Raw genomic sequence first — 26,205 nt, forward strand, 5'->3', positions numbered from 1 at the left:
CACCATATCATAAACATTGAAAGCAACTGAAAACAAAAAAAATCTAAAATCACATTTATTTGCATGAGAAAACATACCACCAGACGATTGTGATTCCAGTCTCCAAAGAAAATCTCTGTACAAATCTCAAAAAAATCAGAAACACCCCTTCCCAAAAATTCGATACAATCACAAAAGAAAAAACACCCATAAAAACATGTCACAATTTCCTCCCACATTTTCTAGCATCACTCATAGTTTCCTGCCTCTTCTTCTTCCCCTTCATCCGTCTCTCCAGACGCTCCACCCTCTGCGCCAGTGAGTTTATCATCTGGCACTGCAGAGCATTCCGCTCGCACAGCTCCGAAACTAATCCCTTCAGTTCCTCTTTCTCCTCCAACATCCTCTCAGTCAAACCACACCCTTTCTCTCCTACAATCTCTCGAGCTTCCTTATCTTCTTCCACCAAACTTTCACTTACATACTTCTCTGCCAATTTTGTCCGATTCAATATCTCTGGAGTTCCTTCCATCGAGTCTGCACCAATATTTCCTTCTTCATTGATCTTATCTTTGGATTCAAAATAATCTGCCATTTTTAGGGTTTGATTGATGGCATTGGATAACGCTTCACGATTTTCTGCCCTTCTAACATAATTTTGAATTTCTAGGGTTTGATCGATACCATCAATGGGAATTTCACTATTTTCTGCAGATTTAACTGAATTTTGAATTTCTAGGGTTTGATCGACCACCGGACTTCGAATTTCTAGGGTTTGATCGACAACTGGCATTTGAATTTCTAGGGTTTGATTGACAACCGGACTTTGAATTTCTAGGGTTCGATTGACAACCGGACTTTCAATTTCTAGGGTTTGATCGACAGCCATCGGATCTTGAATTTCTTGGGTTTGGATTTCTAGGGTTTGATTGACAAGATAGTCAGCTATAAGTTCGAAATTACCTAAAAAATGAGCAGAATCTCTCTTTTTTAGGGTTTGATCGACGGTATAGTTGTCTATAATTTCGAAATTACCTAAACAATTGACAAAATCTCTCTTTTCTAGGGCTTGATTGACTGTATATTCAGCTATAATTTCGAAATTACCCAAACAATTGACAGAATCTCTCTTTTCCATTGCCTGATTTTCCATCCTCCTATCATTAGCATCACCCTCCCTTTCCTTCCCGACCGCATCGAGTTTATCCTGCAAAACAATCACTCTCCGAATCACCCCCTTCCTGCAATTCCTCACCCCAAAATCAACAACTCCACAAACCGAATCTAACCTAAAAAGCAGCCCCATAAGCATCTCATTCACCCTATCTCGTTCCTTCTCATCTCTCGTTTCCCTCTCTAACATCTTCCGTTCGATCTCATCCGCTTCTCTTTGTATCCCAACAATCTTCTTCATGTTCTTTCTCACTATAAATCCCCTGAAAACCTTTTGGATCTTCACAGCATTATCAGATCTGTTATTCTCATTGCGGAAAAAGTGGATGGGAATTGATACTACCTCCTTGGGAGAATTACGAGGCCGAGCTTTGTTCCAGGAGTTTCTGAAGGAGGGATTTTCCATTATCTCTCGTAGATCTGGATGGATTTCGAAAGCAAAGATTCAAGAAGCTGCTTCTAGTTTTTTTAGGGTTTGGTTCTCTTTCTCTTTTATTTCTTGCGAGGGAAAAGGGGATTTTGGGTTTTAAGAAGAAGAAGCAACTCTCGGCTCTTCATATGCCTTCTCTTCTCCCCAACTTTCCATGCCGTTTAGGATTTTCTCTGTAAGATGAGATTTATCTAGGTCTTGCTTTTATCAAAAACTATACAAAGTTTAATGTCAAGGGGCCCACAAGATCTTAGCCACACATATTTGCAATGCCGACTAAAGGTTAGGATTACTCCTAGCATACCTGAGTTGTGAGTTGACCCAACGATAAAACAGAAAACCATCAAAATATAGTGTGGGACCCACCCCATCAAAATATGAGGAAAAATGGTGGGCCCCATCTGATATATGTGTTTGAGTTGAGTTAGTAGGACCCATCCTATTGAAAAATAGTGTAAATGGTGGGCCCCACCCTATGCAAGGATTTGGATGGAGATGGTCAAAACATGAAGTGTAAAATAGGGGGCCCCACCCATGCTGTGCATCAGGTGTGAAAGTGTAAAAAACTCTACCATATGAAAATTTCATCAAAACATATGGTGTAAAATGTTGCGCCTCACCATGCTTTGTTTGAGGTGTAAAAAAAAATCCACCATAGAAAAGTTCAGTTGAAATTTTTTTCAAAAAAATTCCATTGAAAGAAAATGAATAACAAAGGAAAGAAATGTATATTATAGAGTTTGCACTTGCAAACTTGGAGAACACATTTTCTCTTTGGACATGGACTTGGAGTGTCTTGACACTTGAGAGGCCTTCCTTCTTCAATTGTACCCTTCTTCTATAGGTTGACATGGAATTACAAGTTAGAGTAGCAACAAGAGAGGGTGTCTATATCAATTCCAAGGCTGGAAGGTTACATGACTTGGATAATTTCTCTGATTTTTCAAGTATCTTAGGGGCCGTTTGGATACGTGGATTTTCGAATCCGGGATTTCTTCAGAATTGTAGATGAGACACAAGAGAAGAAGCTGACCGGCCGTTGTTTTCTGATTTCTCACCCTTCAAGTTTCATGGCAGTCTCTTTCAAAAAGGACTTTCCTTTCTATTACTAGTCGTGAATGATCCCCGGATTGCACTATCGGTTCAATAAAGCAAGGCCAAATGCTGCCTTATTCACCCTATGGTCACAGGCCTATAACCGGGGGCTACAAACCCTTTATCACTCTGGGATCAACTAAAGCACCAGCTTTCTGTTAGCAAGAGAGCAGCATATCATCTCATGTTTCCAGGTTTTAGAAATCTCATGATGCGGGAGAGATTTCTAAAACCTGGATTTCTTACTTAAAATCCAAGATTCAAAATAGAAGTGAAGCAGTCGGTCTCCTTCTTCTCTCGTCTCCCAACTATGATTTTGAGGAAAATCCATGATTGTAAAATCCGTGTACCCAAACGGCCCCTTAGAGTCTTTGAAAATGTAATGGATTTCCATTAAATAGAGTACGAGCAACTAAAGTGCAATCAGAGAAACACGCAAGTGCCATCCTTCAATTGGCTACAAGTAACGGCAAATCGGCAATGAGGTCTTTTCCTTATTGATTAATCTTTTACCCTGGATCACATTGGCGATCAATGGTTGTGATCAAATAAAATAATCAAGGATTGAGCATGGTCTCTCTAAAGCCCACTTGCTATGATGAGATGTTTTTCGATTTTATCCATTTAAGCAAATGTGAGACATGCAGTAGAGTCAAATTGAAATGATAATATGATATAGGTTTCAAGCCAAATTCTCTTGTAAAGAATTAAAATTTTGTCTTTTCACCTATGTTGTACATAAATCATAGGATCAAAGTTGATTAAGGGCTCATATTTGGCAGTAAAGACTTGATCTGCAAGAGAATTTTTATCATTAAAAACCAACTTTTTTATGATTTTAAGATTTTTTTCTCAAATATTCATTTCTTTTAGTCCCTCTAGTAATCCCTATTTGGGATCAACTCTCATCTCAGCCATCTTATCTAAATCCGATTGATGAGAATTTGATTTTGATTATGTTGTTGGTCATGAATTCTGACAAATCTTTAGCCTTCATTACTTGATTGCAGATCAAATTTGCTGATTGACATATAATCACAAGAGAATTGAAGCATTTTAGAGTACAATTGACAGTTGATCAGACTACTCCAACTCAAATAATTTAAGAGTTGAATGGGCATACACCTGTGATTTTAACTTTTAAGTGTCAAAACTTTAAAGTTTCTTCATGAATTACTTTTTTAAACTCCAAATTTGCTACGTGCCTAATTGGCCGTAACGGAAATAAACAAAGAGAAAATAGAAAGAGAATGGAAGGGAGGTTGATTCGAGGCAACTGGACCTCCTAGTGGTTCAAATCGAGAGGAACCATGACTCTCCTACAAAGTTTCCTTTGCTGTATAATTCTTTTATTCTTCATTCCATTGAAATACAAACTTAAATACAAGCATAAAGGTAGTTTTACATCACTAACTCACTTACATAACACATAGGAAATAACTAACATCCACAACCTTAAACCCATGACCACATAATTAATAAGCACAATCTAACTAACCCCACTAACATGCACATATCACTATCTACATAACTACTGCATTAAAACTACCCACAATCATAAGCACATAACAAAATTTGTGCCCAAAAGCCAACGCGATTTGATTTCGGATTAAGTTGGGGTTGAGGCCTTGGGCAATCTAAACATGATCCAAACCCATCCCCATCTCCCTAAACCCAAACCCGATATCAAATTTTTTTTATTTTTTAGGGTTTGCCCTGGGCCAACCTGAACCCAACCCAAGTCGATTTTGAAATTCGGGTTAAAGCGGTTGAATTAGGATTGAGAGATTTAAAGGTAGATCAAGTTAGGGTTGACCCTCCTCAACTCGAGGTTGAGTTAATGGGCAAAAAAAATAATTTGAATTATTTAGAAGACCTCCAATTTATGATATCTCTTTAAATTAACCATACTATCCATTCCATCCTAAGAAAGAAAAAAATTTATTTCAGAAATGTTTTTCTTACAATCAAAACAGGGCCTAAGAATGTAAAACAGCCCCTGCTCAGGAAAATCCGTCACAATCACAAAAGACAAAAATACCCTCAAAACATTCTCAACATTTCTTCTTCTTCCTACCCTTCATCTGTTTCTCCAAATTCTCCACCCTATTCATCAAAGCGTTTAACATCTGACACTGCTTCTCGTTTCTCTTCCACAGCTCCAAAACCAATTCTTTTACTTTCTCATTCTCGTTCATCATTCTCTCTATCAAACCCCGCCCTTTCTCTCCTCCAATCTCCTCCTTTCCCACAATTTCCATCTCATCTTTCTTTTCTTCTTCTTCTTCGTTGATTTTATCAACAGATTCCACTGACTCTTGCATTTCTAGGTTTTGATCTGTTGCAACAGATATGGCTTTACGATTTTGTGCAGTCTCATTATTTTCTACAGATTCAATCTCTAGGGTTTGATCAACAGCAATAGAGAGAGTCTCACTGTTTTCCGCAGATTCAATCGGATTTTGAATTTCTAGGGTTTGATCTACCGCATCAGACAGGGTTTCACAATTTTCAACTGGATTTTGAATTTCTAGGGTTTGATCTACCACATCAGACCGAGTTTCACAATTTTCAACTGGATTTTGAATTTCTAGGGTTTGATCTACCGCATCAGACAGAGTTTCACAATTTTCAACTGGATTTTCAATTTCTAGGGTTTGATCTACCACATCAGACAGAGTTTCACAATTTTCAACTGGATTTTGAATTTCTAGGGTTTGATCTACCGCATCAGACAAAGTTTCACAAATTTCAACTGGATTTTGAATTTCTAGGGTTTGATCGGGCAAAATTTCGTATTTCTCAGCAGATTCAACTGGAATTTGAACTTCTAGTACTTGATCAACAGTATCATCGCCTATAATTTCAGATTTACCTGGAAAATTTGCAGAATCTCTCTTTTCCAGAACTAGATCTCTCATCTCTCCAGCATTGGAATCGATCTCCCTTTCCTTCTCAAGATCTGCAGATTCTCCTGCAAAAATCGCATCAACTGCCTCTTGCAAAGCAATCACTCTCCGAATCACCGATTTCCGGCAATCCCTAACCCCGGAATCAACTCCACGAACCGAATCAAGCCTCAAGAGCAACGCCATGAGCATCTCATTCACTCTCACCCTCTCCTTCCCAACCCTCTTTAACAGATCTACCATTCCCCTCTGTGAAATCCTCCGTTCCATCTCGTAGACTTCCTTTTGTATTCCAACAATCTTCTTCACGTTCTTTCTCACCACGAACCCCCTGAAAACCTTCTGGATCTTAGAAGCAGAGTCCGATCTGGTCCTCTCGGATCCGATAAAATGGACCGGGATCGAGATGACCTTTGGAGATGGAGATGGCTTTGTGTGGGGAGTTGCAGGGTAGCGAGGGCGAGGGGCGTTCCAGTAATTTCTGAAGAAGGGATTTTCCATTATCTCTTTCTTTAGAATAGGTTGGGAAGGGAAGGGGGGTTTGGTTTTGAATTTATAAAAGGGAGGGAGCGAGGGAGTTGTTTCAGAAGTTTCTGGTTTTCCGTTTCAGATATTTCGCGCCAGTTCTAGAAGCACCTCAAAGCTTCGATCAGGTACTTTTTTTTTCTTTTCCACCAAGACATAAGTCATGACTAATTTTTATACTAGAGGGGGCTGTCCCAGGTAAAAAGATAACTTTTACCTTTTTGGCGCTTTTGGGGATGTGTATATCTCACACACAGTGCGTGATGAGCCGTCTTTCTCCTCGGAATAAACATTCAATTAAAAAAAAAGAAGATGATATCTGCACAGCCATGTTTTGATAATTGCATGACACATCTTGTCTTTGTATTATTTAAAGAGCTGTAGAGGATTATTACAGTTCCCAAAATGCTCTTACAACCCTATTAAAAAGGGAAAGACAAGCTACGTTTGTGCAATTATTAAAGCATGGTTGTGCTTATATCCCCAAATTTCAGTTAATTACTAAAGTCAGTCACCAATAATTTACCTTATATAATTTCTAGTAATTTACCTTAGAAATTCTAGAAGCCCTAAGATTCAGCTAGAAATCCTAGGAACCCTAGTAATAGCCCTATATTCTAGGCAAATCAAAATGCTTGTCTCCTCCCTTTGACTTCCTATTCCACTACTAGGGGTGGACATGGTTCAGTTCGGTTTGATTTTGTTCGGTTCTGGGGTATACCAAGAACCGAATAATATATAATCGGTTCCCAGAAATTGGAACTAGAATCGAACCACTTATCTTTGGAACCGAACCGAACCAAACCAGAATCGAACTTGCTCGGTTCGGTTCTGGGTGTACCCAACCTTTAACCAAATGAAGATAGTTTGCCTAATCTTATATTTTTCCTAATCTTCTCAGTAGAGAAAGTTTTCGGTGGTTTTCTGCTCCATGAATGACAAACAGTTGTATTGGTTTTCTATCAAATATTCATCTTTGCGTCCACATCAAATTGGCATAAGAGCCTATAAAATCTATGATTTTAGTAGGATTTATCATGGTTGGCCGTGGGAGAAGATCGGATCCATATGATGTTTTGGGACATTTGGAGGGTGCAAATTATCAAGGGTTCATGCGGGGGAGGGATTTTATCCGTTATGAGGAGGGGGTGATTTATCCGTTAGGGGCCGTATCACGCTCGGTTCTCGGTTCCAGGAACCCAAACCCAGAACCGAACCATATATAATCGGTTCCCAAAAATCTGAACCAAAATAGAATCATTTAAAATTGGAACCAAACCGAAGCGAACCAAAGTGACTCGTTCGGTTCCTCGGGTTGGACCCGAATCATGTCCACCCTATCCACTACTCTCCGAGCCATCACAAGCAACCAAACATAGCAATATGGAGTCCCAGAAATACTGAAAATATCTAAATACCCTAGGTGGGTGATCACATGCTAGACTGTCAGATCAGTCCAAGATTGTAAACTCCAGGTTTTAGCTTATAAAATCCAAATTTTAGCTTGTAAAATCTTGGATTATAAAATCAAAGTATCTAACAGCTTCCAGTCCTAAAAAGGGGATAAAGCCTATCTAGAGTCCCTGTTTATCGAAAAATAGCTACTTAACTCGAAAAATTGCTAAGACAAATAGTATTTATAGCTAAAATAGATAGAACTCTACTTAAACCTAAATGGGAAATGATATTTCCCCCTCTGACGGATAAAATCACGCCCGGGAAGGTTGTTCTTTAAGTTTTGAAGGCAAAGAAAAGGGGTGAATTTATCCCGAAGCAACCGTTCGGGGCGGGGTGGGGGTTGGGAAATGAGGGGATAAGATGTTTTCCGTTTATTGGTAATTTCTAGTAATTTACGTTAGAATTTATAGAAACCATATGAGTCAGGTGTAGAGATTCTAAGAACCCTGATAACCTCACTAAGTAGAAGCCCTATAAGGAATCCCGAAAAAATACTGAAAATATCTAAATACCCTAGGTGGAGCTAATCCGGTGATGACATGCTAGACTGTCAGATTGGTTCAGGATTGTAAAATCCAAATTTTAGATTGTATGATTTTACAAACTAAAATCCAGGATTTACAATCTTGAATTATGAAATCCATGTATCCAAACGGCTTCCAGTCCTTCAAAAAAAGGGATAAAGCCTATCTAGAGTCCTTGTTTATAGAAAAATAGCTACCTAACAGAGAATATAGAAACATTGCTAAGACAAATAGTTGTTATAGATAAAATAGAATTCAACTTACAAAAATATGTGAGAGTAACAATCATAGAAAACCCTACCGCCTATATATGCAACATCAAAGGATGATCCCCAACTAGACCCCAGAAATATGACCAACACTTGACATAGAAAGTGGTGCTCCCTAACTCCTACCTAGGGGTGTAAATGAGCCGAGCCGAGCCGAGCTTGGCCAGGCTCGGCTCGTTAAGCTCACAAGTGAGGCTCGGCTCGGGCTCGGGCTCGGCTCGGTCAGGCTCGCGAGCCTTACCGAGCTCGGGTTATATTATGTTCACACCCCTCATCTTCCCTGGACAGCCCTACTAGTGTAATTTGACTACTTTTTTTACACTATGGGGGGTGGTCCTAGTAACAAATGGGGTTCAAAAAATGAAGTGACATATTTTGCCCCCTCTTTCACTCCATGGACAACCCTTTTAATGCATATATTAATATATAATATATATATTTAAATATATTAAATTCTTAACGAGCCTTAACGAGCCGAGCCGAGCCTGGCCTAACTCGGGCTTAAGGATTCGAGCCGAGCTCGAGCGAGCTTCCGAGCCCGAGCCAAAATTGACACCCTTACTCCTACCCTCTATCAGACCACATTTTCCTTCTATAAACCTATATTTTTCCCTCTATTAAACCACATTTATGTCGCTCCCTAGTTATGGGCTCTCTCGTAGACTAGATAGTTGCAGGCAATGGTTGCACCCCACTGCTGCACCACTCAGAACAACCCTACCTGTGGAAACCACCCTATGGAATACGAAAAGAAGGGCTAATGAGAGGGTTTTGAAGAGGCTTATAAATTCAGAAGCCCTCTGCATAAGAATCATTACTCAAATCATTCCTCATTCCTACAACCACCAATACCTTTTTATTTTACTTTCCATGTACCCCTCGTTAACCTCAAGGCTTCTTTATCGTTTCATTTCCTTTCATTTCATTGTCAAAACAATCAAGGTCTACGGGAAGTATAATCCTCCAATTACTTTTTCTAGCAATTTACATTCCTATTGTCATTCTCGTTCCTCTTATCCTACATTTCCAAGTCATAGAAGAGGAACCTAGAGCTTTTGTTGCAAGTGAGGTCACAGTTGGTTTGGTAATTCAAGTTGAAATTGGCCGTAGACGTTGAACTGTGACCAGTTCTGGAACGTCCCTTTGTTGAACACTGTTGTCCAAGGGAGGAGAGGTGCATTTCCCTGCCAACAAGTGTATGATTCCTCAATTCTATTGTTTGTGCAAAGAGCAATGTCTAGCCAATCTGAAAGTTATTCGACTCGAAGTACATTCACTAAGAACTTTACCAAGCTCTCAAGGCGCGCGAGAGATTTAAACATTTAAATCAAGCTCATGGTTGTGAAAAGTGAAAACTCAACATTTAAATCAAGCACATGGTTGTGAAAAGTGAAAACTCCAATGCATCATAAAAGTGCTCCAGACTTTATACAGTATAGGGGAAAGGTAGTTCACAGTAGACTGTAGAGCCAACATCAGAAGGTATGGGTTGAAAATGCAGTGGCCAAAATCTTGAGATAGTCTAAGGATTGAGATAGTTTTAAGGACAACGCATAAAGTACGAGTTGGATATGGTGGTCAAACCCATAAATTCATAAATGCATCAAACCAATATATACTCATCAGTTACAATACAAACAAGAGCTTTTGCCATTAAATGGAGAGCGTGTACTGCTAATAAATTTGAATTTTCTGTCTTCACCTAAACTAAGGAGATTCTCCTTCCATACTGAATTCACCAGCTCCTCCCTATACACCCAAATTCTCAGAAAAGCTTCATTCTCATAATCAATTCCCATAAAACATTGAGAGGAAAAATAAAAATAGCCAAACCCAACAAATTCAACACCACTACAAACTGCCACACAACAACATGACAAAACAAAAAAAATGTCACAATTTCTTGCAAGAAATACATTGGCCCAACCCCACCTCCGTGCAGAACAACTCCACAAAGATGCACATGCAATAACAGTTGGTCAGCTGCAAGTTTCAAGCCAAATGAACCCACTTCAAACCCACCATCCTCCCTCTCTCTCTTTTACTACACCCTGGTTTCTGTCCAAGAGTCACTTAATTTCCTGGTTTTTAGCTTCCACTGCCATTGCTGACACGATTTGATTCCCCAACCCCAGCAGCCAAAGCAAGAACTTCAGGTGATATTTCCCAGCTCCCGCTTTTTCTCCCCCAACTAGAGCGCCGTGGATGAAGTGTAGCTCGCCCCTCCATGCCTTCAGTAGGGAGGCCCTGGCTTAAGTCTGGGGAGCCATTGTCAAACCCACCATCCTTGTTGTCCAAACCATCATTATTCAGCCCCCGTTCATAATCACCAACGCCGGCTCCTCCCTCTGCCCATGTCGTCTTCCTACCCAATTCCAGATCTCCAACGGTTTTCCCCATATTCGGGCTAATAAAGCCTCCACCCACAGAGCGTGGCTGTAGACCCGGTTCTTGTGGTATCCTTGCCCTAAATTTGTTCTTAGAGGGAGGAATGCTCGTAAAGAAGATTTCCTTGAAATTCTCTACCACCCCTCTGTGATAGGGGTTGGCTCGCCGATCATATCGATATCTAAAGTTCTCATAAGTTGTCTGCCAGGCAAAAAAATGAATAATTCTTCTTCCATCAACCAAAGAAAATTAGTAGACTTCTTAGATTTTTAGGTGGATTTTTAAGTTGGAGTGTTAAAGAGAAGATTGGCATGTTACCTGGTTCGTACTGATGAGATATAAATGGAAGACAGTGAGGCCACCCACGAACCAGACTGATATAAAGGTGTAAACTATCAGCGCAATGGAGGCAGGGGTCTTGGTCATTGCCCTCCAGATTGTTGTCTGCTCAGCATTCTTTATCCTCGTGATATAGACCCAGCAGAACCCGAAAACATATATGCAGAGCAGTGTCGTTGAGAAGACGAACATGAAGAAAAAACGATAATTCCGCTGCATCCAGAATTGTAAATATGTAAGAGACAAGAAAAAATATAGGCAAAAAATGGTAGCACATACTATACTATAAAATGACAAAAGGTAAGTGGTTGTTCCCATTAGGGGCAGTTACATGCGGGAATGCTTGACTTTTTTTAGGGAAATGATATTAGCAAAACTGTGTTTTAATAATTGTACAAACCCAGCTTCTCTTTTCTTTTTAATTGGCCTGTGAGAGCTTTTTGGGAACTGCAATAACAATTTGACAGCTCTTTAAACACTAAAAGACAAGATGGTTACTGAAAATATCAAAACATGGTTGTGCTGATATCATTTCCCTATTTTTTTTTGCTAGGATCATTTCCCTATTTTTACTTTCTTATACGAACTTTCTCTCGGGTTTTAATTTTCTTAAGCTCTGTGTGCATGTATAACTAGTATATTGCTACTAGGTAATAATTCTAAAGCCGTGTTGCGGACAGTTTTGTCACTTACCAGCCCAATACATTGCCCAACCCAAGGACAATGGTGATCGAAACGTTCCACACAGTTATCGCAGATGGAACAATGTGAGCACCGAGGGGGGCGATACAACATGCAGGAATCACAGTATTTGACCTTTACTGTGAATCCATTTACAGCAACATCCTTCATGCGAGGTAAACGTAACAGTGGTGTTTGGCCACCTCCAACTTCAACAGTCCCATCGTAGCCTTCTGGCTCCGGAGGATTTGCATTACGAGGGATTATGCCAGGATCTCTTCCGGAGGTGAGCAGGAGGAGAACCAAAATCTGAGAAACCAAAAATCTCTGATCAGATTTTACAGAGCGGGGGAATAATATGCATACATGTGAGTAAGAAACAATATGAAATTTATGCAGGATTTTTTTAATGATACAAATCCATATGCTAATGATGTTCATTGATAGATCTATTCATATAATGTGCCTCTTTTCTCTGAATGAAATTAAGGTCAGTGAAGTCCCTATTACATACAACAGTAACTCTTCCACCCGTGTTACGGAATCTATCATCGGTGTTGATACAACAATGATCCACGTTGGTAAAACTTGGTTTTTTTTTGTTTTGAAATGATGTTTGTAAAACTAGTTTACCGCTGCTGAGACAACCATGCTCCACATTAGTAGAACTAGTTTGTAACAGTGTTCGAATCAGGGGGTAGCACAACAAACAGAATAAAAAATGAAAACCAATTTAGATCAGGATCACACGACCACCATTTGCAACACTGGCATCCTACCATCCAGCAGAAAGAAACGGCTGTCGCAAGGAATTCCCAAAGACATCTACGATATCACAACACTTAGAAATCCGAAATTTCTTTCCTTTCATTGGCCATGCTCGTATTTGCTCGTTCGCTAGATCTTTTCTGGAGAGAAGAAAAAGGCACTCATTCAACAGGTAACAATCATTTTTTACAATGTTCTGCCCCTAGTTCCACGGATCATCGTCAATCAGAGAAAGGAAAATTCACTATATTCCAAAATGAAGTCCACTAAGTTTTTCTTTGAGTTTGTTTTAACCTGATGAAGGACAGAATTGTAGCAAAGAAAACTTGGATATTTTGATTTCATACAACGCAATCACCATAGTACAAAAGATGTCCACTGAATTGAAACCTTGCCCAATTGGCCATTAAGCAACTTCTCTAATGACGATTTGAAGAAAAAGATACAAAAAACTAATGCACAAACATGAAAATGAAGCAACGGGAGAAGCCAAAAATATTTTTTCACAACTAAATGGATTAGATGAAAAATATTTTGACGTGGGTTAACCCACAAATTATTAAATAGCTAAATGAAAATAGAACGTAGCATTTTTCAACAGCTTGGTTAATTTACTTGAAGTAGAACCTAGTTGTAAAATATTCTTGACTTGTTTTTGCCTGAACCTCCTATTGCCTACAAACAACTCACTGAATGCTTTGAATCAGGAAAACACCTTCCCAGGTCTTAACGACAGTAATGGTTCCTCCTTCACATAACAGCTCCTCTAATATTTGATATAAGGTTTGTAATACACCCAGCGACAAACCTTTCACATGATATCATTGTTATAATTATGCTTATAAATCCAGTCATCACTCTAGAAATTACATCCATGTTACCTAAATACCAGTACGGGTATCAGATACTGTGAGAATCGGTTACGGGATCATCCGAGTTCCATAATCTTGGGATACGGACACGGCAAGGAACCAATATCTGAGTGCTGTATTTGGGTGAGAATCTTCTAAGAAAATGTTAAAATACTTTGTAACCAATTTGGTTTGAATTTTAAAAATCGCATACACCTCTCTTATGCTTATCGGTTTTTAAAACAGGGTTGAGTATTTTACCTTTAGAGTTTTCAGATGTTTATAAAATTAATTTAGAAGGATTTTGGTAGTATTGGGAAGTTTTAATTTTTAAAGAAGAGAAAAGATTAATGTTTTGGGCAACAATATGCAATTCATATTCAATTTTGCAACCAGCACAGAATTCAGGTCCATAAGACCATCTACCTTGGGCATCCCAGAAGGATACACATGACTCAGAATGATTAGTGAGGTTGATTTGTCTACCGTAGTTCAGGAACCACTAGATTAATTCTAGGAGACTTAGGTTTACCCTGACCACAAGTTAGACAGCCAAATTGGATTTGAGATGGTCCCCCGTCTCCATCAAAGGAAAGATTGGAGCCTCCAAATTGCTGCCATCCAATGGTAAGATAGAATGAAAATCAGATGCAGACGGGGCCAGAGGAGCGAGCAATCCCAGCATCGAAATTTAAGATTTAGTTAGGCATTTGCTCCAACCTTCGCGGTCTAATGAACACCGACAGCTCATGTTGAGGAGATAAAAAGGATCACAGGTGATGCAGTGCAGCAAGGAATGGAGAAAGCCATACCACCCTGGGAAATCCACTCGAAATTTTAGGTCTCTTGGTAACACACATTCCTTGGCCGCAATCAGACAACTAGAAGTCCCCTTCAACCCATGACTAATACACCCAGATCCCTCTGATGATTATTTTTTATTTTTTATTTTTTGTATTGGGGGGGGGGGGGGGGGGGGGAAACTGTGGTCCCCTCTTCAGCCCTCTCCAAGCACTCCATTCCCAAGTCTATATAGTTTTGTTGTTCTATGGCGCCTACAGTGATTGTTGTGGGATCGACCACATCAGATCACATATTAGTAAGAGAGCCATGCTATCGCATCCTCAACATCAGTTGATTTGTCCATCACAATCACTGCTGCTGCTGCCCCTAGCCCCGACTGAACGGCCTTGAGAGCGTAATAGTCCCCACTAAACGCTCGTAAGAAAGCCTTACATTGCAGGATGTACTGAAATTAGAGCTTAGATGGCCAGACTGAGTAGAGAAACGAAATGGGTTGATGAAAATAATCCTAAAATTTCAAGGGTTAAAGGGATCGGTTGCAGTTGAAGGGGGAAGAAAACCCTGAAATTTCAAGGATTTAAGATGTCAAATTTTCAGGAAGAGGAAGGAGAAAACACATTTTCTTGAAACTTAAGATTGCAAGTGGTGGAGAGAAAGAGGAAAACACTAAAATCTTTACCGTTCTAGATATAGATTTCAATTAGAAGCAGCAACAGAAATCCTGAAATTTAAGTCTGTAAGTGGTGGAGAAGCACATTTTCTTCTTCTAGTCCTCGCTGGTTTTCTTCTACATGTGGAATCCCAAGATCGTCGCCTGAAGCTTCTAGAAGGCGTCTTATCACTTCTTCCCCTTCCCCCTCCATAAGCAAATGAGTGGAAGATGTCTGGTCGTCGAAGATGTCTAGTTTTCTCCTACATGTGGAATCCCGCACTCTTGGAGGGTTAGATCCATCTGTTTTAATTCCAAACCATCAGGAATCAAAGTATCATCTCTTTGACTGGTTACATATTCTGCCCCAAATTCCACTTATGAGTTTTGAGGATCAAAATCATATATTAGTCAATGGTTTTATTAAGATCGCGTCTGATCTGAAATATAATGATTATTTAGGTTGATCTCAATCTTTGAAATTGAGAGTTGTTCTGTTTTTTATAATTTTGAGACATAAAGATTTCATGGATATTTACAGTTTATAATGAACACTGTGAACAACATTTCCAACATATTTGATAAAAAAGATCTGATGGATGATTAGAATAATCTTAGCCATCAAGTTTACAAAGTGATCAGGTGTCAAGATCCAACCGTTGGATCTGACTAAATTATCTGAAATATTGTGGTTGGATTTGGTTCTATTTTGGACACATTGAGCGAATCCTAATTTGACTAGTTTAGGGAGAAATTTTCGAAGAGCGAAGGATTAGTCCTTTCCTCATTGGCCATGCACCACTCTGTCTATTCCTTTGTATTCTATTCTTATTGCCTAGTAAATTCGTTACTTACCAAGAAAAAAAATGCCCAAAAATAGGATTAAAAAGTTGCAAATAATGAATACCATGAGACCCACAACTACTGAGCAAATAAGAAGTGTATCTCATATATCTCATGACAATCAATTGAATGCTATAAAGAGAAGCATGGGGATACCAAAAAGGATGTGACCTCAGAGGTGCTACAATTTTGATGGCACTAAGAAGGAAGAGATAACGAAGATATCTGGATTCACCAAATACTAGCAGAGAATATGTAGCAGCACTGGAAGTCATTACATGAAGAAGCTAACAAGCGACACAGGCTGGAAATGGAAATCAATATGAAACACAGCCTGTAATAACAGTTTAATAGCATCAAAAGCCTCTCCGAGTGCTTGACATTTTTTTTTTGAATGATAGAGATCTCAGTAAACCAAAACAGCAAAGCGACACGACTGAGGATGTCTAAAAAAGACAATAGAAACACACAAAAAAAAGAGAGAGGAAAAGATCAACGGAAACCAAACAAAACTCCTCCGGTAGGACGAGATATTTAACATAAGGATAATGAAGATGCAATAATGGAGGCTGGATCTGAACATAGGTCAACTGAAGTTTTCAATCACAAATGCAATTTTTATTGAAAATGATTAACACCACGAAATTTTTTAGGGAAATGATATCAGCGCAACTACTTTTTGTTATGCGCGCGGTTCTAGCTTGTCTTTTCTTTTTTAATTGGCTTGTAAGAGGTTTTTGGGAACTGTAATACCCTTTTGACAGCTCTTTAAATTCTAGAAGACAAGATAGGTTAGCGCATGTTTTGATATATACGCTAACCTATCTTACTCAACTCAACTCAACTAAGCCTTTGTCCCAAACTAGTTGGGTCGGCTAATGAATCCTTTAGAAAATTTTCATGAAGAAGGTGAAAGGATCTACCCGGCTCAAATTGACTAAGTCTAATCCCAACACTTAGTTGAGCTGAGTTGAGTGCGATAGGTTAGCACATATATCAAAACATGGTTGTGTCGATATCATTTCCCATTTCCCATTATTAATAATATTACCCAGATATCCAGCTCAGAGACATCGGGATAGTAATTGGAAAGACAAGTTTTGACAAGAGAAAACAAATGCCAAGTTATGTAGAGTATTATTCAAGCAGAGTCAAATATCAATATATCAAATATCAGCAATCAAATAATGTAAGATACTGTTAAACATCACACGTTACATGGCAGGCAGATCACTAGGGATGTAGAAGGTGAAATGTGTATATGAGATTCAGACATATGATACTCACATATAATGTGAATGCAACAGCAACCACCATTATTGATATTCCAAGGTGGTAAGAAAAATCATCCATAAGTTTTCTCGCAACAAATACACAGAAAATTGTGACTGGAGCCGCAATGAGCGATACGGTCAACAGCAGAGACCTCACATCGGGTCCAAATATAAACCTCCCTTGAAGAAAAAATATCTGCATAACAAATAGTCAACCATGTCAGTGAAGACAGTCTTAATCATAACTCCAAGTCTCCAATGAAAAATGCTTTTTAGATAAGCAAGAGAAGACAATCAAGTTCCAAAAGACTACAATGAATCTGTTATCTCGGTGCTAGATTTTCTCAATTAAAAAGCTAAAACTCAAATCACTGTGGTTTTTAAGGAGATGAAAGCAAGATGAGAAGCTCAATAAACATCATGTGATAGTATTAATAACATTAACCAATCAATATAACTCCCCGCCAGTAGACATTGAATAAAAAAGTAAGAATCCATTGCATAAGGCATTCGTGACGAGTCTAAAGATAAATAGCATTAACATACATGTAATGAGATGCAACAGGCTAAGTAAAAAGATAAGGACGCTTTCCTTTTTGGAAATCAAAAACTCACCGGCCTCTGACATGAAAGAAGATACCAAATGCAACAAAATGGATATCTATATATCTTACCAGGATTGATAAAAGCATTTGATTTATCAGAGTCTAAGACGGTATCTTGGAGAATCTTTAGGCCAGATGCCAGTCAAATGTGTAGTTACTTACAATCTGGGTATTTCCAAACCATACAAGACTAAATAAATCACCCCTACAGATTCTATCACACTAGTTGAAATGGTGTGCTCCTACAACTATGAACCATTGAACCCGCTTGTAGACATTAGCACAATGTGTAGAGTTCCTATGGGCATTGAGTGACTTGAGATTGACTTTCTCAAATATGGGCAAGTAACAATGTCTTGGAGGCCAACCTAAAATTGGCACCTTTCAACTAAATTTGGCCTATCCCCAAAAAAGGGGAGAAAAAAATAATGAAAATCCATAGACCAAATAAATGCATCATAATATTCTATCACCGTTATCCATCCAACGTCCAAAACAATTTGTATTTTAAGATCATAATTTATTTCTAACTGATTTATTCAATTTTTTTTTAGAGAACATAAATGTATAGAAGTGTTTGTCACTTTGATGTGAAGACATTGGAAGCAACTGAAATGTTGAGAGCGAAATTAGCAAAAAAGAAAAAGCTGTGGCTGTTTGGTACATGTTAACAATTAATCATATATGCAACACAGAATTGGCCAACTGGAGGCACACTGAGGGAATTAGATTCCAAGAAACCAAGGGTGCGTTCTTTAACTATTCTTGTGGTTTTCATTCTAGAAATCAGAATCATTTTTTATTCTTTGGAGTAGTTCCAAAATTAGAATCACGTTTCGTATCTCGTTTCAAAGAATTATTATTTTTATTTATTTGAATAAAATCGTGTTCTCCAAATCTGATTGTTTAAACCTGGGTGTGGCCATGGGGTGCTACCTATCAAACATGAGTGCGGTTTTATTTAGGAAACATGAATTGTGTGAATTTCAGTCACATGTATCAAAGAAGAAGACAAATACAGAAAAAAAGGAAATGATAAATACGCCCCTTTTCTTTACAGGGGACAGCCAACTACAGTGTGCGTGGCTATCAAGCCCGTTGAATCCTTCCCACGTGAAGTAAATCAACACCTTTGCAATCATAGATACACTAGAGCCTAGAGGTGGCTGTCCCAAGTAAAAAAAGGGGCGCACATATCACTTCCCCAAAAAAATAGTGATATATTCTTCTCCATTTCTTTTCTAGTCCATCCCCCTCTAGTGTATTTATGACTACTCATTTTACTCTACAAAGGGGTGAGCTTGGGGAAGAAAAGGCAGCGGATTTATCATTTCACCAAAACACCCTGGTTTCTTTCTTCTTTACTTTCCCTATGCCTAACCCTACTAAGCTTCCAAGAAAGCTCACCTCGGCTCCGTTTTTTATTATATTGTATACACTATTGTACCATCCTCCCGAAAAATTCAAGTACCTTTCTCTCTTTAGACTCTCTCACACCCTCTCTCTCTCTCTCTATATATATATATATATATATATGAGGAAAGTGAAGCTACACCACCGGTGTAGCTAACTTAGCTACACCGCCCGCTTAAAATACAATGGGCCCACATTGTTTTGGTGATCCAAACCATTCATTTGATTGGCCCTCACATAGATAGGGTGTCCACCAAAAATCAGCTCCATAGGATCATCCTAACCCTTCAAACTATGGAGGCAAAAATGGACAAAAATTGTGAAGGTTTTTACACGTTCATTTTTGCCTCCACAAATCGTAGGGTTGGGATGATGCTATGGAGCTGATTTTTGGTGGACACCCTATCTATGTGAGGGCCAATCAAATGAATTCTTTGGATCACCAAAACAATGTGGGCCCATTGTATTTTAAGCGGGCGGTGTAGCTAAGTTAGCTACACCGGTGGTGTAGCTTCACTTTCCTCTCTCTCTCTCTCTCTCTCTCTATATATATATATATATATATATATATATATATATATATAGAGAGAGAGAGAGAGAGAGAGAGAGAGAGAGAGAGTAGAGTTCCTATGATGGGGCCTTTCAAATGAATGCTTCAGATCATCCTAACAATGTGGGCCCCTTATGTTTTGTGAGAGCCACCTCATATAAGCTATATGAGGGCACCCTTAGGAACTCTATTCTCATATATATATATATATATATATATATATGAGAAAACGGTTCCTACACATATGTGTAGAGAGTTCTCTACACACTAGCTTAAAATATAGTGGGGGCCCACATTGTTTGGGTGATCCAAGCCATCCATTTTAAAGGCCCTCACATAGATAGCGTGTCTACAAAAAATCAGATCCATAGGATCATCCCAACCCTACGATTTGTGGAGGTAAATTGGATGTCTTTAAACCTTCACAAATTAATCCATTTTTTGCCTCCACAGTTCGAATGGTTAGGATGATCCTATGGATCTGATTTTTTGTGGACACCCTATCTATGTGAGGGCCTTAAAAATGAATGGTTTGGATCACCCAAATAATGTGGCCCCCACTGTATTTTAAGCTAGTGTGTAGATAACTTATCTACACATATGTGTAGGAACCGTTCTCTCTATATATATATATATATATATATATTCATCCATGCCTGCAAAACCTGCCTTTTATATTTATTCCGATTAGCAGAAGTTAAAAAAGAGAGATGGAGGCGGTGAACTAAAACTGCGGTTCTGCTGCAAGTCGGTGTAAAAGCAGGCTGCGAGGCGAACTAGAACCGACAATTCGCTTCGGCCGGGCAAGTGGGTGGGCATCGGCTCGACACCTTGGGTGGAAACAGCGATGAAGAGTAGAGAAACGGAGGCCGTGAACTAAAACCGCAGTTCTGCTGCAAGTCGGTGTAAAAGCAGGCTGCGAGGCAGGCAAACCAGAGGCGAACTAGGGCCGACAGTGCTCTTCGGCCGGGCAAGTGGGTGGGCATCGGCTCGACACATCGGGTGGAAACGGCGATGAAGTGGTGGTGGTGGGTTGGAGCAGCGACAAGTGTATATATATATATATATATATATATATATATATATAGAGAGAGAGAGAGAGAGAGAGAGAGAGAGAGAGAGAGAGAGAGAGAGAGAGAGAGAGAGAGAGAGAGAGAGAGAGAGAGAGAGCTTCAACGGGATGATGAGGATGGTCGCAGATGACGAGGTTGGAGAGAGTGGAAAACATGAATATGCATCCTGATGAATCGATCTTTATCTTTTGGAGCAAGAAAAACCATCTCCAAAAGATAGACCGTAAAAATCAGGATTGTTCTTTCGAATATGTTATTAGAGTAGAGAACGTCAATCTGGAAAAATATTCTTCCAAGGGAGTGAAAAAAGCGAAAATTAGTTCCAAAAAAAGGTTAAAGAACACACCCCAAGCCTCTAATCTCCAGAGAAATTTATGCAGCTCCTTAGCACAAAAAGCAAAGATGTAGAGGTGAAAGAAGCCGGGTAAACACGGTCCGTCCGAACTCTGGTTTGGTGAAACTATGTTTCAAAGGTTTGAGCATTGGCCACCTTGAGCTTGCTCGAGTAGGGGGAGTTCTAAGAGAAGATGCTGGTATTCAAAAGTGGGGTTTTTCTAGCCCAATTGGCTCCAGAGATTCTAATGAGGTGGAAGTGAGGGCGCTATTGTAGGGCATCGAAATAATTGAAGGCAGAGTCATGAGCAGACTGATCGTGGAGGGAGACTCTCTCCATGTTATTATGTGGATGGATGGGAGGCATCCTCATCCGTGGTGGTTCACAAATATGATTGAAGAGATTAGGATCGAGTTGAGGGGTTGTCGGTTTGCTTGAGGCATGCCATGAGATCAGCTAATAGTGCAGTGAACTAGCTAGCCCGATTTGGAGTCGATAGGGCTCGGATGGAATTTTTTTGACTTCCTCCCCCTTAATCTATTCTCTTGTATAGGGTAGTTGTTTGGTTGATTGTTGTTTTACTTTCTGCTTGTCTCTCTCTTTCTCTCTCTCTCTCTCTCTCTCTCTCTCTCTCTCTCTCTATATATATATATATATATATATATATATATATATATATATATATATATAAGGGTTTTTGACGTGGCTCTAGTGCTACCTTATATGAGGTGGCGCTCTATATATATATATATAAGGGTTTCTGAGGTGGCGCTAGCGCTACCTTATATGAGGTGGCGCTCACAAAACATAGGGGGCCCACTTTGTTTGGATGATCCAAAGCATTCATTTGATAGGCCCTCACATAGATAGGGTGCCCACAAAAAAACAACTTCATAGGATCATCCTAACCCTTCCATTTGTGGAGGTTAAAATGGATGGGTATAAACCTCCATAAATCTAAACCTCCACAAATGGAAGGGTTAGGATGATCCTATGGACCTGATTTTTTGTGGGCACCCTATGTATGTGTGAAAATTGAGGCCAGATGATCCCACAACAATCCTGGATTTCTAATATAGTGTTTGCCAACCTCCATGGATGGGATGCCGAGTTATTCGCCCAAGCTATAACATTGGAGGAGTCTCCCTACACTATCAATGGGAGTGATAAATGCTCCAAGAACCACTTAAGTCCCGCAACAAAGCTTTAGCCTCGGCCTCGCTATGAAGAGGGTCTTTGGTACCAATCCCTGTGAGAATTGAAGACGAGACCTTAGAGAAGGTTCATGGACCCTTACCACAGACACAACGTTGTTTAGCCTTGGCCTCGTTGGATTTGCAAATTCCAATAGGGCCAGAGAAGGACATCCAAGCCCTACCATTTGCGTCACGAAGCAGACCTCCAATCCCCACCGGACCCTATTTTTCTTTTGCACTTCCATCTAAGTTGAGGCTTATCACTGGGCGATTTTTGACTGCTTTTTCCCAAATAATTGCCCGCCACTTGCGGATAATATCCGCCGTGGAATAGGGAAGAGATATCATTGGATTTAACCCAAGCAACCAAATCCACTCTGATATCAAACAGTATCTTACCGAAGCATTTTCGTTATCGTCGAAGATTATTCGATTTCTCTCCTGCCATACACGTGCCACATGATAGCGAAGGGGACTAGGCTCCATAATGCACGACCCATCTTGCCGAACATGCAGCTACTCCATTGAAGAATAGTTCTCTTGATGGAACGGTAAAGGACTCACGAGAAACAAAAGCTCCTGATGGTGGCCATTCATAGATTAAAATAGAAAGGGCAAAGCAATAAAACATAGTCTATGGATTCTTCTATTGCCTCACAAAGGACGCAACGGCTTGACAAGGATATATGATGCCTTTTTAACCTATTGCAAGTGTCGATCCATCTGTTCGCCACCGTCAAGGCAAATGCCGCCACCCTAGGTGGAGCATTGGACCGCCATATGCAAGAGAATTTGGTTTCTGAACTATCGCCACTAACCAACCTTCAGAAGAAGGAACGAATGGAGAAGGACCCCGATATATCCATGGTTTTAAATTTCAGCCGAAATCAGAAATTTCGGATTTCGACTGAGACAGAAACTGAAATTTGGCGAAATTGTTTTTTATTAAATATAATTATTCCGAAATTTTGGCCGAAATTTCGGTTTCAGTCAACAGCGAAATTATAACCAAAACCGACATTAAAACCATGGAGATATCAGGCACCCAAATGTGCTGATCTGCACAAAGCGGGGAACAAAACTGGGATTGAAATAGAGAGAGGATATTGGCAAGGCTAGATAACTGTTGAACCTTCAAGTTTCTTCTCGGATTGATAATCCAGTTTGTCCTTCCTTCTGAATTCCTTTCCACGTAATCGCATATGCTCGCCTCTCTATCCCTTTCTAAAAGGAATAGGTCATTGAAAGCACTGCAGAGAGGGGTCTCCCCTAACCAAAGATTGAGCCAAAAGCAAACTTCCTCCCCAATGCCCCCTTAAAAGTCTAACACACGGTTCAAAGGAGGGCCTTGAAGGGCAGATCAACTTCCATGCCACTGAACCTTTGCCAAGAGTTGGGTCCTCACACTCCCAGTCTCCCCAACCACTCACATATTTGTTGCAGATTATTGCATGCCACAAGGCTTCTTTCTCTTCGCTGAACCGCCATAGCCATTTCCCCATGAGTCCTAGGTTGCGCATCTTGATTCTGCAAATACCGACCCCACCTTGGTGCTTCATTCTACATACCTTCTCCAAGCCTTATGCCTTGTGAGCTCTTAAAGAAGCCTGCTAGTGATCCGTTAAATAAGATAGCGAAGGATGTCATTGACAAACTTTCTTTAATCCACGTTCTCCAACGAACCCCAACTTCCATTTTCTCTTGAATGAAATCTAAGAAAGTCCAATCAATGTGATCATAGGCCTTTTCCATATCGACTTGAGGGACTGGTTGTGCTACTTTAAATTTGAAGACTAACTCGTCGAACTCTAAAAGATTCTCTGGGAATCGTCCGTGAACCTCCGAGTTTGCATCAAGTTCCTGGAGGCTGCTCTAATTTGTTAGCAGGTTTGACTGTGAATTTAGTTTAAAACCTTCACTTGCCTCAATATCCAACCGCACGAACTCCCAAATCTAAAAAGAGCACCTAAAAAGGTATGTTGTGACTGCAGTTACCAGAATTGACCAGAAGCTACTAGAAAGCACAAAAATGAACAAAGCTACTTTTGATTCAAAAGGGTGACATGGGTAATTTTGAAGCATCAGAAGGCTCGGAACCACACCACACAGCCCAACAGCCCAAAGCAAAAGCCTATAAAGGGCGGCCCAGTGCACGAGGCTCCCGCCATTGCGGGGCCCGGGGAGGGCTAGATGTACACAGACTTACCCTTGCTTTGCAGAGAGGCTGTTTCCGTGACTCGAACCTGTGACCACCAGGTCACAATGGAGCAATCTACCGTTGCGCCAAGGTTCGCCATCTCAAAGTAAAAGCTATCACCTATTAAAATATAACACCTATCGTCTACGATGTTCAACATCATGAAGGTAGCCACAACCTATGAAGTTTGGCCTCTGAATTCTTAAATATCCTTCAAATTCATTCATCTTCTGAAATTCAAGCTTTCCGATATTGTGGCATGTTAGATAATGAAAGAAAGCCTAAACCCAGTTGAAAATCAAAACCAGTCACACATATTTCAACAAACATTCAAAAACCCCTTCAATCGATCTCCACTCACCAAAACAGACTTACATGTAAAGAGAAGATTTTAAACACGCACCAGACATAAATTTCCACTCCCAATCTTTTCCCAAAAAAATAATAATAATAATAATAATAATAATAATAAACAATTAGAAAGTAAGGTTACAAGCTAATCGCAGATTTGTTTTCTTTAAATGACAATAAAATAAACTAAGCACATCAAACAGAGAATGAAAATCAAGAGAAATTGCATGCACCAAGGCCTTATTTGGATTGCAAGAAAAACATTTCTTGAGTAAATTTTGTCCTAGAAACATTTTATTTGATTCCACAATTAAGACAGAAATGATAAAATTTAGAGAAATCATTATAAATTAAAGATCTCCTGTACTGGATCAACTCACTCTTTTTCATGTGTAATCAAGCAATGCAAAAACATGTAATTTAGAAGAAAAAAAAGTCTCTTTTCCAAACTTTTCCCAAAAATTCCTGCAATCCAAATAGAGCCCAAGGGAATCAATAAACCCTAATTCCATCTTCAAAACCCTTATTCCACCCCAACAAAACCCTAACTTTCAGTTTAAAGACAGAATCTAAGAAATCTATGATTGAAAAGCCAAATAAAACCCTAGAAGAAATAAAAATCCATCACTCACATTGCTTCCTTTCCATGTTTGGTAAGTCCTAGGCGCCGCCACGTCACTCGGATCGGAACTCTGAGGCGGACCAACCACGTACATTTCAAAACCAAATTTGAGATCTGGAACACGAAAATGGGGTGGAAATAACAAAAAAGAGGACAGAGAACAAAAAAAAAAGTGACTTTTCGTCTAGGGTTTTGACTTTCCCGGCAAGACGGCCGGAGGCCGAGTTACGTCTGATTCCGGCGATCTCCGGCGTCGGAAAGCCAGTCGCCGGTGTGAAACATCGAGATCTCGAATTACTCCCGTACGGACGCTGATTCTTCTTCTTCTTCCTCTGCTCAAACACCAAGACATGGACTGGAAAGAAAGAACAGAGAGAGGGATTGTTTTTAGGAGCTACGCTTTTTGCTTTTTCCACCCCTTTTTGTGCTGAAAAGATTTATAATTCGATGTCATACGTGTCGGCTTCTCGTTGGCCAGATCATTTTTAGTCAAAGTTGTTGAGTTCTTGAGAGCGACGAGGGAATATTTATGTGCGATCGAGACCGTTGATCATTAGGCGGTGGCATGTAGAATAGAATAGATATTCCATGCTTAAGATAACAAGTCAATAAAATCAACGGTTTAGATTTTATTTGGAGACGAAGCTTGTTGAATCGATGATTGAGATCATTTGATTATGGAATTGGATTGGAATTGAGTTTTTCAGATGGATCAATGGATTAGATTACGTACACGTGGCATAAGTTGGCCCATAGAGTGTTTCTTCCGAATGAGACTAACACCGACCGTGCATTTAGCATTTGCAGCTTTTTTGAGTTTGTTAACTTGTTCTAGCAACTTTTGGCCTTTGTGTGAAATAGTCTGCCACGTTTTCACTTACGCCTGCCTCGTGAAAGTGGGCCCA

General features: G+C 39.7%; 2 protein-coding genes and 1 long non-coding RNA gene across 3 annotated transcripts; 1 reads left to right on the forward strand and 2 right to left on the reverse strand.

The window, feature by feature from the left end:
- Window positions 1-39: 39 nt before the first annotated feature.
- On the reverse strand, window positions 40-1,766 carry LOC143889898 (uncharacterized). Its single transcript, XM_077394293.1, has one exon. It carries the CDS (start codon window positions 1,556-1,558, stop codon window positions 200-202), a length of 1,359 nt encoding a protein of 452 aa, XP_077250408.1. The 5' UTR covers window positions 1,559-1,766; the 3' UTR covers window positions 40-199.
- A 4,381-nt stretch (window positions 1,767-6,147) lies between these two features.
- On the forward strand, window positions 6,148-12,201 carry LOC143889901 (uncharacterized). Its single transcript, XR_013254987.1, has 2 exons — window positions 6,148-6,239; window positions 11,740-12,201. It is a non-coding gene; the product is annotated as an uncharacterized LOC143889901 (long non-coding RNA).
- LOC143889900 (DHHC-type zinc finger family protein) lies at window positions 9,935-25,673 on the reverse strand. Its single transcript, XM_077394296.1, has 5 exons — window positions 25,311-25,673; window positions 16,973-17,155; window positions 11,783-12,079; window positions 11,069-11,302; window positions 9,935-10,951 (listed from the first exon to the last, which is right to left on the reverse strand). Exons 1-5 carry the CDS (start codon window positions 25,392-25,394, stop codon window positions 10,451-10,453), a joined length of 1,299 nt encoding a protein of 432 aa, XP_077250411.1. The 5' UTR covers window positions 25,395-25,673; the 3' UTR covers window positions 9,935-10,450.
- Window positions 25,674-26,205: the final 532 nt, after the last annotated feature.

This window comes from Tasmannia lanceolata, unplaced genomic scaffold, assembly GCF_043159265.1.
Source record: "Tasmannia lanceolata isolate RefF3 unplaced genomic scaffold, GAP_Taslan_0.1 ptg000013l, whole genome shotgun sequence".
NCBI classification, from domain to species: domain Eukaryota; kingdom Viridiplantae; phylum Streptophyta; class Magnoliopsida; order Canellales; family Winteraceae; genus Tasmannia; species Tasmannia lanceolata.